General features: G+C 48.6%; 1 protein-coding gene across 1 annotated transcript in view; it reads right to left on the bottom strand.

The window, feature by feature from the left end:
• Nucleotides 1-476: 476 nt before the first annotated feature.
• The window catches only part of LOC138809142 (lamin-B1), a 36461-nt gene continuing 23002 nt past the window's right edge, over nt 477-13935 (bottom strand). Inside the window, exons 6-11 of the mRNA XM_069995566.1 lie at nt 11191-11411; nt 9955-10180; nt 8403-8507; nt 7499-7618; nt 3986-4093; nt 477-1270 (exon numbers count right to left, since the gene is read on the bottom strand). Coding sequence (XP_069851667.1) covers nt 1229-1270; nt 3986-4093; nt 7499-7618; nt 8403-8507; nt 9955-10180; nt 11191-11411 — 822 coding nt within the window. The 3' untranslated portion in view covers nt 477-1228. The remainder of the gene's footprint in view (nt 1271-3985; nt 4094-7498; nt 7619-8402; nt 8508-9954; nt 10181-11190; nt 11412-13935) is intronic.

Below are 13935 nucleotides of genomic sequence, written 5' to 3'. Positions count from 1 at the left end.
GCTGAGATCTGATTATTGTAGTTCAAAGCCAGTCCAGTCAGGAAAGTCCATAAGACTCTTATCTCCAGTTAACCACCAGAAAACTGGAAGGGGTGCCGTGGCTCAAGTAGTAGGTAGCCTTGAACAGAGAGGCTCAAAAACAGAGCTCAGGCCCTGCAAAACACCACCACCACCACCAACAACAACAACAAAACAAAAAAAAAAAAAAAAACCACCAAGCACTCGTGGTTCATGCCTGATATCCTATCATCCTAACTATTCAGGAAGCTGAAATCTGATGATCAGTTCAAAGCTAGCCCAGGTAGGGAAGCCCATGAGACTCTTATTAACTACCAAAAAAGCTAGAAGTGGAGCTCTGGCTGAAGTGGTAGAGCACTAGCCTTGAGCACAAAAACTCAAGGGCAGTGCCTAGGCCTTGAGTTTGAACCCCAGAACACACACACCAAAATGACAATAAAATCATATTAAAACATCTTTTTATTTGTTAATGTCACATAAGAAATTTAAGCATGTTACGCTATCTTAAAAAACACAACTAATGCATTTATAGAGCAACCCTCCCCTCTCCACCCCCTCCCTTCCTTTTACGAATTAAGAATCTAAGAGAAGTGACCATGAAACAAAGGTTTGCGGAATCCTTCATCCAGAGTGCTTACATGATGATTAGGTTAATATTGCCTTCTTACAAAATTTTTCTTTTCTATTTAAAAAAAATTGTCATCTTGATTGCGTATTACAAAAAAATTCAGTACAAAAATTCAATATAATGAAAAATGCCTCCCTCCCTCACAGCACCGTTTCTAATAGAGCAGAGAAGAATCAAGAGCAGATTGCTATTCTAGATGAGCAATCTCCAAATTATCCCCAGACACAGTGGTTATTTACCCTCCTGACCCATTCTCCTAAGAACTGAGAAGAAAAAAAAAGTCCACATACGTGCATATAAAAAAAATAAAAATAAAAGGCCAAAAAATGCATTTAAAAAAACTGAGGAAACCATGACAAACAGTACAGTTAGCTAGTTCAGTGTCGGTAATTCACATCTTGCAACAAGGTGTACGGATATGGTTCTCTTACAAAACTTTCAGTGTGGAAAAGGAAATTAAGGCCATCAGATTCGCAGCTTAAAAATTCACATAAAGGAAATATAAAAATACTCTGTGCTCTGGGAAGGCTCTGCACTGCGTAAGGATTACCATGCTTCTCGGAAGACCGCGGGCTCGCGAGTTCACATAATTGCACAGCTTCGGTTGGAGGCTCTTGGGGCTCCCTGGGGTGAAAGAGAAGGAAGTCAGTGACCAGGAACCTCACGCCTCCGCCAGCGGGCCTGCGCGCCACAGTGTGCCACAGCGCGCCACAGTGTGCCACAGCGCGCCACAGGGCTTCACAGCGTACCACAGTGTGCCACAGCGCGCCATAGCGCACCACAGTGTGCCAGAGCTTCACTGCGCGCCAGAGCGCTCCACAGAGCGCCACAGTGTGCCAGAGCTTCACAGCGTACCACAGAGCGCCACAGCCCTCCACAGCGCGCCATAGTGTGCCACAGAGCTTCACAGCGCGCCACAGAGCTTCACAGAGCTTCACAGCCCTCCACAGAGCTTCACAGCGCTCCAGAGCTCCACAGCGCGCCACAGAGCTGGGCTTCCCCGTCCTCCCACCCTCCCCTCCCGCTTCTTCCCCAGACAGGCGACAGCTCCACGCCAGGCCGCCAGGCCGCCGGCCCACTCTCCCTGCTCTGAGCTGACTCGGGTTTAAAGCTGATCTGGATTAAGGAACGTCTCTCTGCGGATGACGTCATCCGCGCGCGCGGAGCGCCACCGTCCTGCAGCCTCTCTGCGGCTCTGACGTCAACCGCACGCGCGGAGCGCCACCGTCCCGCAGCCTCTCTGCGGCTCTGACGTCATCCGCGCGCGCGGAGCGCCACCGTCCCCGTCGCAGGTCGCCAAGCGCTCGGGCTCCCCTGCGCCTCGCGCGCGCTCCTTCCTTACCCGCCACGTCTGTCCCACGCGGCAGGATCCACTCGCCACGGACCAGGCAAAACCGGAGGCCACCAAAGCCCTTGAATCCCTCGCTCGCTGGACTCACCCGCCACCCGCGGCGCTCCCGACACTGCCGCCCGCATCGCACGGCCCTCGAGCTCTGCCGCGGGCCTACCTGCTCTCCACCTGCTGCACTGCCGGCCCTTCACCGCCCACCCCTCGACTACCGGGCCGGGCGGCAGTCTAGACTAAAGGGGTGTCCATCTCCCCCTTGAGCTCACTGCAGAGTGACTTGTCAGCCTCACACCTTTCAGCCCCATTTCTAACCCCACCGGGGCAGTGCCGGTGGGACAGACAGACAGACAACGCGGCCCTCGCACCTTAACCATCACTACAGCAGCGCAGGGGTGCAGGCCAGTGGTAGAGCACATTCCTAGAATGCAGAACCACCCCTAAACAAACATGGGGACATTTAAAAGCTCATCCCCAGGCTTTGCACCCCCTCCCCTCCCCGCTTGCCCCACTTCCACTCTGCGCCAGCTGCTACGTGGTCAGCAGCCTGGTCTAACTTACCTACTACTCATCAGGAGCCACACAGCCTGAGCCCTCAGGAATATTCCAGAGGCAGCCACGCTCACGGCTCAAGGCAACTCTGATGAACTTGTGTCTGCTGTGTGGTCTGGTCACATCAAAGCATCCAGGCAAGAAAGAAGCCACTGCTTTTGAGCCGAGTTTGGGACAGCTTGTTAACAATGTAGCCACACAGCACCACCACTGCGTGCTACTGCCCAAACAATCTCCACCATTCCAACTATGGCACACGAACTCTTTCCACACTTGTGCTCCCCAGGCGCCCCTCCCTCCCCCCCCCCCCCCGTGCACCCTGCCGACACTCCTGTAGACAAGAGTGCAAAGCATTGTGTGACTTCTTTCTGCTCATGCTCAGCGTGATGTCCAGCAAAGGGAGGGGATGGATTCTGTACTTGCTTCTAGCGAAAGCCTGGTGTAAACCACCATCCATAACTACACCTCCAAATGCAATGAGAAGGTAGCCAGGTGAACGTCCCCGGCATGTGTGACCCACCGGGAGTGGCCGTCACCCGGGTGAGGCATGAGAAAATGCTGCCTTAGAGTAGAGATGAAGCTAATGAAGCAAAGCGAACTTCGCTCATCAGCCTGAAGATGTGGAGCCAAGTCTTATGAGCACAGGGCACAGGACTGATTTACGCTCAAACTCAAGCCGTTTGAGGGCATAACTGAAGGGCTCATTAGTTATTCATAATTCCAATCCAATTAATTAAAACCAAATTTGGAGTTCTTTTATTTCAAGGGCTCTCAAAAGCCCAAGCATCAGCTGCAATCTATCTTGTAATTAGATATTGATTAGGAACTTAATATAGCCGGGATTTTTTGTTTCATACTGAAACTGAGTATTACCTTCTCGTATCATTTATATGCAATGGCTTGTTCTGATTTAGTGAGCCAAAGTTTTCAAAGTTTTAAAGTACACAATTCAAACCATATGTTTTGGGGAGGAAGGGGGAACTGGGGTTTGAACTTAGGCCCTAAGTATGCAAAGAAGGCATTCCACCACTTGAATCCTGTCCTCTATTTTCTGCTTTAGTGATTCTTTCAACATTTTTTCAAATGTTGCATTTATCAATGACTCCCAAGTGATTGGAGATTACACACATCACACTGGTTTGTTTGTTGAAGGGCTTAAGTGAAACCACTATCTGGTCTCTGCCTCCAGGACAGCTGGGATTATAGGTGTGCTCCACCACACTAGCCCATAATTATTTATAAACAGTATACATGTCCCACCATAACGTAGTATGTACATTAGAAAATAAATGACGAAAATGAACTATGAATGACAGAGGGGGTATTTTCTACTCACCCCCTAAACGTGTAACCTTGAGTATTAATTGGCAAAGATCAGAGCAGACTACTGCTCCAGTTCATTAAGTAACAGGGGGAGGGGACCTGCATAATAATCAAAATACCTGCTGGTGGAAATATTCTTCTTCCACAGCCACTGCAGCTGGTTCTTCTTCCTCCTCTTCCTCTTCAGGTATGGTTGTTTTAAAGACTGTACTTCTTTGAGCAACCTCCTAAAACCAAGAAAGCTTACATTCAAAACCACCCCTGAAATCCCAAGGCTGCAGGCAGAGGGCTACTGTGCTTAACAAACAGCATTCCTCCTGGATTAGGGACTTCTTTTTAAGCCAGTTCTGCAGCAGCTTTAGCTACAGAACAAGAACTTTTGCATAATTAGCAGCACTTCCCAGACCTTAAATTTTCCCTGCAGGGGAGCTGCTAGTCTCCAATTTGAAATGCCCACTGGGAAGTTTCCAATGCTTTTCTCCCACTGTTTCTGAAGAATTCTTTGTGTGCGAACGATTTCCGCACACTAAATTCTTTATACAACTCAACATGATTTTTGGCCTAAAGATCTTCGCTCCGAGCAGAGAGAAGGTGCGACACAAATGCTGAATGGAAGGAAGCTGGAGGCCAGCTGTTGCAATCTGGGGGACGCCGGGTGGCAGAGGCAGGACCCGAGGAGCAAGCTGGGAAGGACAGCTCCTTTCATTACTTCTGAGGGGCCGCTTGGCAAAGTGGATTAGCACTAATTATGAGCAGCACACGTGCGCGGCACACAAACGATCTCTGCCACCCACTGGGGGAGGCACACAGCACTCCTCACGTTACTTCTGGGGGCTGGAACACAGATGGCTGTGCTGCGTACTGACATGAACAGGCTGGCCTGCGCATGCGCCCAGAGGCTTCCCGGTTCTTTCCCACACCCCCCAAAGGCCGCTCGAGGTGGATCACTCCACAGCAATTGAACAGCCCAGCAAGCTTAAAATGAAAGAGGAAGACATCCAAGACAGGGCCATAGAAATGAAGCTCAACGTGAAATATGTCCAAGGACATATTCTGCAAGTACAGATCTAGTAAGGATTTGGGGGATAGGGCAGGACTGGGGCTTGAACGCAGGGTCTTGAGCTCAGGGAGTTAGTGATCCACCCTCGAGTCATGCCTTCAACCTGGCTTTCTGGTGGGTAACTGGAAGGATACATTTTTGCAGACATTTTTGCCCAGTCTGCGTTCCAATCACATTCCTCCCTGTCTCAGCCTCGTGAGTAGCTAGGCTTAACAGGCTGAGACTCTGGCACCTGGCCTACAGAAGTCGACTGAGCGGGAGGGGCCCATGTCCTGCGACTCTGTGAAATTAGTCCATCTTTATACATGTGCATCAGCCGGGCGCTGGTGGCTCACGCCTGTAATCCTAGCTACTCAGGAGGCTGAGATCTGAGGATCGCGGTTCAAAGCCAGCCCGGGCAGGAGAGACCGTGAGACTCCTATCTCCAATAAAACCACCAGAAAACCGGAAGTGGCGCTGTAGCTCAAGTGGTAGAGCGCTCGCCTTGAGCTGAAGAGCTGAGGGACAGCGCCCAGGCCCAGAGTTCAAGCCCCACGACCGACAAAAAAAATAAATAAATAAAAATAAAAAATAAAAAGAAAATTAGAACTAAAATGGTTTGAGGATGCTTAGCCCAGAAACTTATTAGTCAGAACACTAACAGATCTCAAAAATTTCTCAGCTAACCACGTACCTGAAGGAGATACATGGCAGGCCGGGCCCATGCTGGTGGCTCACGTCTGTAATCCTAGCTACTCAAGAGGCTGAGATCTGAGGATCGAGGTTCAATGCCAGCTCAGGCAGTAAAGTCCGTGAGACTCTTATCGCCAGTGAACCACCAGAAAACCAGAAGTGGCACTGTGCCTCAAGTGGTAGAGCACTCACTTTGAGCTGAAGAGCTCAGGGACAGCGTGTCCAGGCCCAGAGTTCAAGCCCCACGACTGACCAAAACAAAATAAAATAAAAATACACCTGGCAGGCCTCTCTGGCCCTGGGAAACACTGCTGGTATTAACTCTGACTCCCTCCCTCCGTGCGCAGGGCAGCAGCTGACGCTGGCTTACTGTGTGCATGTCTCCACATTTCTCATCCAGTGACACAGCCTCAAGTCCACCTACACTCAGAAACTCTACACTCAGAAAAGTAAGCATTTGTATGAGGCTACAAATCAAAGCCAGCTTTTGGTTGATGATAGTCAGTTGTCTGTGTATTACACACTATGTCTCTATATACACAAGTAATCACTTGCATATTGTAGTTTCAGTTATCTCTCCATTCTGGACAGCACTGAGAAATGCTTTGTTTTCATCTCTCACAGAAAAACACTCTTGACAGGATTCTCTCTCCCTATACTAGGACCATTACATCAATGCCAGTTCAATTATGTTTTTGTCTCTTTCGGTAATTTTTTTTTAGGTCTTAATTGTGTTTTCTAAAACGTCCAATGCCACAGCAAGAAGACAAAAATCTATTTAAAAAAAAAATTAAGTTGACTAGCTCTGCTTCAAGGCATAGTCCTGCCCAACAGTAGTTACTGCGTCGCAGTATCCTCCAGGGAAGATGGGCAGAAGTAGGGACGCGGCCCAGGGCTCACAGGAAGCCCAGGTCATCACACGGACCTCCAACGGGGCTTTAGGAACAAGGCAAATCATCACCTCTAACCATATTTTTGGAGAAATTGTGCTAGTTTGGGCCAGCAGGGGGTGCTACCAGCAAAGGTACTGCAACTGACTAACACTTGAGCATCCTGTCAGCCACCGGTGGGCAGGATTCCCCAGGCAGGAAGTGAGACCAGGGCTTCAGCGGGCATTCTGTGAATTGCTGCCAGCTTGTAAACTGCACCCACCTTCAAAACCTATCATGTGTTTGGAGGTGAACTTCCCCAGATAGACCCCAAAATCGCACGCAACTGTAGTGCAATCTACAATGACAGTTCAACGCCCTATCACTTCCAGCCTGAGACCAGGGCAGACCAGGGCAGACGGTGAGCACCCTGCTTCCTTCTGCAGAGCCATCAGAACACCAGACATCTACAGCCAGGGAAAGAAGCAAGAGGGCCAGGAACAGGACTTCCCCGGCAAATGCCTCCTATCCAGATGGAAGGTCAGCATTTACCTGAACTAACGTGAAGATCCAGATCTGACTTTCCAAAAATTGCATCCCTCAGAAAGCAGTCAGGAAACGCGGGATGAAGAATGGGCCTCTGCTGGCACGGCCAGTACTGCGCAGGGACCCAACAAGCACGGGAGGAAGGATGCAAGACGCAGGCGCGCCTTTCCCTGCTGGCAGCACTGTGCCTTCCCCACACTCCCCTCTGCTTTCCAACACCCCACTCCCCCACCCTCCCCACCCCCCCCACCCCCGCTTTCCTCCTGCTTCACTGGCCACACCTTCTACTGTCTGCCTCCCACCTTCCTGGCTCTTATTCCTAGAGATGGCAGTATTTCCTAGGACTTGAACCACCCTACCTCACCACGATGAACACCATGCTTCACATTTCACTCTGATCTCGGGTAAGAAAGAAGCCATTCTCAGACAGTAAGCTTTCAGGGGAAGCGGACAATGGGACAGGACTGGCACGACCCGATCCATACCTCTCCCTGAGAATTCTTCAGTATGACTCTCACGTCTTCACCAGTGCCCCATGAGTTCTGGTTCTTCCAGATGAGGTCGGTGGGCGGGCTGGCGGAGACTCCAGCATTGGCGGCCCAAATCTGGAAAAGAGAGAGGCTATCAAGTCCACAGACCCAGCCCCCACACGCCAAGCTCAGCAACACTGTGACCTGAACTCCTGCACACCTGCCACCAGCGGTCACAGTAACCGCCTTCCGCATGGAACCGGGGCCTTCTTTGGCTTTCTATCAAAATTTAGGTAACTTCTAGTTTAGTGAATCTACTGATTCAGGAAAAAGCTAAGTGGTAGCTTACACCGGTGATCCTGGCTACTCAGGAGGCTGAGATCTGAGGGTCATGGTTCAAAGCCAGCCTGCGCAGACACTGCGTAAGACTTATCTCCAATTAACCAGCACAATGCCAGGAGCAGCAGTGTGGCTCAAATGGCAGAGCTAGCCTTGAACAAAAAAGTCAAGCGAGAGTGCGAGGCTCCAAGGCCAAGCCCTAGTTCACTCACTGGTGAACATGGCTCTAAAACGTGAGCTACTAATGAAGTGCAAAGTCAACAAGAAGAACTCAAAGATCAACTCTCTGACTCCTCTCAGTAAGAAAACTTTTTAAAAAATTAACAGTACTTGTATTGTAATGCCCTCATGTCGGCAAAGGTATGCCCATCTTACAGATGCTCTTCCCTAGAGCAACTGTTTGGAGAGTCTCACTAAGTGACCAGGCTGATCTTAGAACTTAGATTCTCCTGCCTTGGCGTCCCAAGTATGGTCATCACAAACGCGCAGCCGCAAACCCAGCCCGACCGTTTTTTGCTGAAATATTAATCACTTACTTGACACAAATGACGTGAAATTCAGTGATAATAAATTCACTTACCGTAACCGTCTGGCCAGCTTTTAGCACATATCTTGAGGTATATTTGTAACTGACTGATGTGTCTCCTATTTTTCTGATCATCTCCCAGCCTCCCATTGGTTGATCCTATTCACAAATGGTAACAAAGTTACTGTGAATATATAGAAAATCAGGAAATAATCCAATACCTGTATCCTTTACAGTCCTTTTTTTTTGGGGGGAGGGGGGTGGGTGGGTGGGTATTTCCGAGTCACAGGGCTTGAATAGGGCTTGGGTGCTGTCCCTGAGCTTTTGTGCTCAAGGTTAGCACTCTGCCACACTTCCACCTTTTCTTTTTTTGCCAGTCCTAGGGTTTGAACTCAGGGTGTGGGCACTGTCCCTGAGCTTCTTTTGCTCAAGGCTAGCACTCTACCACTTGAGCCACAGCGCCACTTCAGCTTTTTCTGTGTATGTGGTACTGAGGAATCGAACCCAGGGCTTCATGCATGCTAGGCAAGCACTCTACCATTGAGCCACCTTCCCAGCCCACTTCCAGCTTTTTAGCAGGTAAACAGAGGTAAGAGTCTCACAGACTTTCCTACCCAGGCTGGCTTACGAACCACAAGCTCAGGTCTCAGCCTCCTGAGTGGCTAGGGTTACAGGCGTGAGCCATGAACACTGGGTTTCGTTCTGAGCTTTTAACCCTGTGACCAAGGGCTCGCAGGGCCTAGCCTCAGAACTGTGGCGCTTATTCAATTATTCCAATGGTTTATCCATCCTCACGCAGATGGTTAGTGACTGCCGAGTCAGGTCCACAACGCCTGCACATGGCTTCACAGTGACACAATACACTGCACCCCAGCTTGCTCCCCTCCCTCCAGCACCCCACTACCCCCGCCCTGCTCCCCAGACTCACTCCCCTCCCTCCCTCTGGAACCCCACTACACCTGCACCGCATCCCAGACCTGCTCCCCTCCCTCCAGCACCCCACCACACCTACACTACACCCCAGACCTGCTCCCCTCCCTACCTACACTGTACCCCAGACTTGCTCCCCTCCTTCCAGCACCCCACTACCCTTACATGACACAGCCAGGAGCTCCTGAGACCTAGCTTTCAACTTTAGAAGTCGTGCTATTTTTGAGGCGAATCAAATCACTATCATTTGTTCGGTCATTTAGCTAGAGGAAAATGCTCTCCAGCATATCTCAGTCCAGGCTCATTGTGCTTTCATAAAGCTTCTGAACAGCTGTGGAAAAACAGCCACCATGGCCCCCACGCTAGCAGCCTGGCACAAATCTGAGGGACAATAGTACGTGGTCCTCTGTAGTCACCAGGACAAAATGCCCCGGCTCTGTATAAAGCTTAATGAAGGAGCTTTAGACAGCCCATTGCCTTTCCCTCAGCTTATTTGAATTTGGACTTATTCATAAATTTAGGGGAAAAGCAGAAGGGAAACCTTTATTCCCAGAAGACACATATTGCAATAAAAGATAAGGAGCTACTGCGATTGCACCAGGGCCTGGCAATGCGCCAGGGCTGGCTTGGGGGTGGGGGTTGGGGGAGGGGGGGCCAGGCCCATGCACCCCTTTACCTGCTCCGAGGTGTTCTTCAAGCGGATGAACTTCCCATCCACGTCGATCTCCTCGATGCACACGCTGCCCGTGGCGAAGGCGGAGTGGGAGATGCTGACACTGCTGCTGGCCTCCGACTCCTCCACGTCCACTCTCTTCCGCTTCCCGCGAGTGGAGCGGACACTGCGACTCGAAGACGCGCGGGACACGGTCACGCGAGAAGAAGGGCTTGGAGAGAGCTTCAGCCTATGTGGGGAAATAAAGACGTTTCGTTTCGGTAATACATACAAATGCGTGTCCTTCATTAAAAAAAAATCCTAAGCTCCTACACGGACATTTCTAAAACAAGATATTAAGCAATGCCAATAAGCAGCTTAACCAAGATCACATTTTTTTCCTTTTTTTTTTTTTGCCATTCCTGGGGCTTGAACTCAGGGCCTGGGTGCTGCCCCTGAGCTTCTTTTGCTCAGGACTAGCACTTTACCACTTGAGCCACAGCACTACTTCTGGCTTTTTCTGTCTATGTGGCACTGAGGAATCGAACCCAGGGCTTTAAGCATGCTAGGCAAGCACTCTACCACTAAGATACTCTCCCAGCCCCAGGATCACGTTTTTTAGGCTAAGATATCCACCATCAATTTTGTTTGAAAAATAATCATAATTTGACTTTTCTTTCCTCTATGAAAAAGCGATGTAACCATACAGTGAGTAGCTAGGGACTGGAGACGCCCCCAGCGCAGCCACTGCTCAGAACGGATGCCATGACTGAATACGACTGGCTTTTTAAAGATCTAAATCACATTCCCTTCGTTGCTTTCCTGAGAATGGGTTCATATACTGTTGGGCATGGTAGTACATGCCTGTAATCCCAGCACTTAGAAAATGTGGCATAGGAATAGAAAAAAACGCAAGACTTAGCAAAACGAAGCCCAGCCTGCCTATACAAGACCCTATCACTACAACAAAGCAAAGCAAATCACAGAACAGGTTTGAAATACCTCTTTCAGTAAATGTGGTATTCTATAGCACAGTAAATCGCCACAACATTTAAAACCTGAAAGAAAAGAGCCAATCCTAGCACTGCCCAACAGCAGAACTAATCACTGCAACCACATACTATGACTTTTCACAATGGTTTTCTACTTGAGTACAAACACAATCGGTTACTCTACTACTTACACAGAAATGACAAACTACTTCACGTCGCCTTGTGATTAAAAAGACAAGGCCTGGTGCCCCTCCTCAGAACCGCTCACCTCTCCTCCTCGCCCTCCAGGAGCTTCCTGTAGGCACTGATTTCCATGTCCAGGGCCAGCTTCACGTCCAGCAGCTGCTCATAGTCATTCAGCTGCTGCTGCATCTGCTCCCTGATTTCTGCCATCTCTCGCTCTTTGTCAGACAGCATCCGCCGAGAGTTGTCTCTTTCTTTAGCAAGCATGTCCTCCAGTTCTTGAATCCTTTCCAAACATGCTCTAGACTTCAGATTCAAAGACACGCATTTACTTTCTAGGAACATCCCAACATTAGCACAAGGCAGCTCTATTTTAAACCATTTCCCGAGCAAGAAAACAAATAGAGCCCTACGGAATCTAACTCATTCAAATGCAAGAACTCTTCATTCCATGAAACTATAAACTAAAACTGTTTAAGAATAAAAATTTAGGGCTGGGAAGGTGGCTCAGTGGTAGAGCGCTTGCCTTGCATGCCTGAGGCCCTGGGTTCGATTCCCCAGCACCACATATGCAAAAAGAAAAAAGCCGGAAGTGGCGCTGTGGCTCAAGTGGTAGAGCACTAGCCTTGAGCTGAAGAGCTGAGGGACAGTGCCCAGGCCCAGAGTTCAGGCCCCACGACTGGACCCAAAAAAAAAAAAGAATAAAAATTTAAATTTATATTAAAGCAAAACAAAACAAAAACGGAAGCTGGTGGCTCACACATATAATCCTAGCTACTCAGGAGGCTTCGATTAAGGATCATGGCTCAAAGCCAGCTTGGGGAGGAAAGTCTTATCTCCAATAAACCACTCAGAAAACTGGAAGTGGCACTGTGGCTCAAGTGGTAGAGCCCTAGCCTTGAGTAAAAAGCTAAAAGTCAGCATCCAGACCCAGAGTTTAAGCCCCAGTATCAGCAGAAAAAGTCCTTGAATCTCAGAGACTGTACAAAGCTGTATTTGCAAAAACCACACTGTGGTCTAGAATTCATTTCCCATGCTAATCGAAAGTCAAAATGCCTTTTCTTCACTATTTCACACAAGGAGGCAGAAGACAGGAACAGGCCATAGGTGGACTTGCAGTGACATGGTTATTCGAGATTGTGAAGGAAGCTGAGATGTCCCTCTTTTGAAGACATGGAGCTCTTTAAGAAGTAACAATGTTGAAGCTACACTGTATGGTGTTGCATTGTAAGTTTCATAGTTACACAAGCAGGAGAACAGAGCTGCCTAGGACTCTAATGGAGCCGGAACTAAACTCCCTAAACCAGAGTCTACATTTCTAACATAATGAAGAGATCCAACTAGATTATCACTCTAAGATATAAGACACTCAAACTTTATGAATGACTTCAAATGAGCCTAGATTTTTATTTTGCTCTACAGTCTGTAACATAATACTGGTTTTTTACAGCTTCAGTGCAAGTGTCTAGTCTAGCTGTTAGCAAGTCAGCAGCGCGTTAGATAGATGCTTGTAAAGTGTCACTATAGAAGCTTCCGCAGTCAACCAGGGGTGAACTTCTAATACCAAAACATGCATCTCCCATCGACACGTTCACCTAAGAGTATTTGCTAGAATCAGTGTTGCAAAGCCTATCTGAATTTCTAGTTAACCTTAAGACAAACATTGCTCACATGACTCATATAGCCAAAAACAGGAACTGCCTATGGCCCAGCATGCAGTATGACGAAATTAATGACAACATCGAAGTCTATTCAGATCCGGAAAAGAAAATCTAAGCTGAGAGCTACTCAGGAGGCTGAGATCTGATGAAAATATTTATCAAAACACGTTCTTTACCATAAAACCTGCTGCCAATAATGAATACAAAACAAGAAACTGTCCAATCAGAAATTAAGGCCACTGTGGAAGAAGGGATGCTTCTCTAGTCACTAAAGAGTTGGCCGCTAGATACCCCTAAGCTCTCTCCCCTTTCTCTCCCTCAGAGATAGGGAAAAGACCCAGGAGACCCAGCTATGGAGTCTCAGGCCACAGACTCTTGATCCCTTTATCTGCAATATGAAGATCAACTCTGAGAAGAATAAACACACTATGTATAACCATGTGTATTAAGAAGCAAACAAACAAGATTTAGAGGAAAGTAAAACTGATAAGCAACTAGAATATAATTTATCAAATGGAGAAATGAGGTGTCAGGTTAGCATTAACTCAGCCTAAGAGCAGAGGCTCCTCTTCTGGACCGTGTTTGTTAGGATAGTGCAGACTCCCATGCTAATCTCCGTTTCCAGTGGGCCGGTGTTAGGGGCATGCCCCTTTTGTGGCAATAAGAAGGCTGGGCAGGATCAACCTTTCACCCTGGCTACTCAGAGGTCTGAGGATGGCAGTTTGAAGCCTAAGCAGAATGGTCTGTCAGTGAGACTCCCATCTCCAATTAACCAGCAAAAAGCGGCAAATGGCAAGACTCAGGTGGTAGAGCACCAGCCTTGAGCAAAAAAGAGCATGAGGCTCTGAGTTCAAGCCCTAGAACTGCCCACCCTCAAAAATACATAAATTAATTGTTCAATAATTAGATAAAATAAAAGAGAGCTAAACCCTCTTGCCTGGAATTAGCACTCAAAGAATGAGCCCCTCTACTCTCTCACACCACACACTGAGACCATGAACCAGAAATCAGCAAATACTGCTCACGTGCTTGCCCGCTCACTCAGCTAGTCCTTTGCCTTCACTAACTTTTTTTTTTTTTTTTTGGGGGGGGGGTCCAGTTGTGGGCCTGAACTCTGGGCCTGAGCACTGTCCCTCAGCTCTTCAGCTCAAGGCTAGCACTCTACCACT

Source organism: Dipodomys merriami, unplaced genomic scaffold, assembly GCF_024711535.1.
Source record: "Dipodomys merriami isolate MVZ:Mamm:240054 unplaced genomic scaffold, mDipMer1.0.p SCAF_487, whole genome shotgun sequence".
Taxonomy (NCBI): domain Eukaryota; kingdom Metazoa; phylum Chordata; class Mammalia; order Rodentia; family Heteromyidae; genus Dipodomys; species Dipodomys merriami.
The sequence above is the reverse complement of the archived record's forward strand: the minus strand, read 5'-3'. Positions and strand labels throughout refer to the sequence as shown.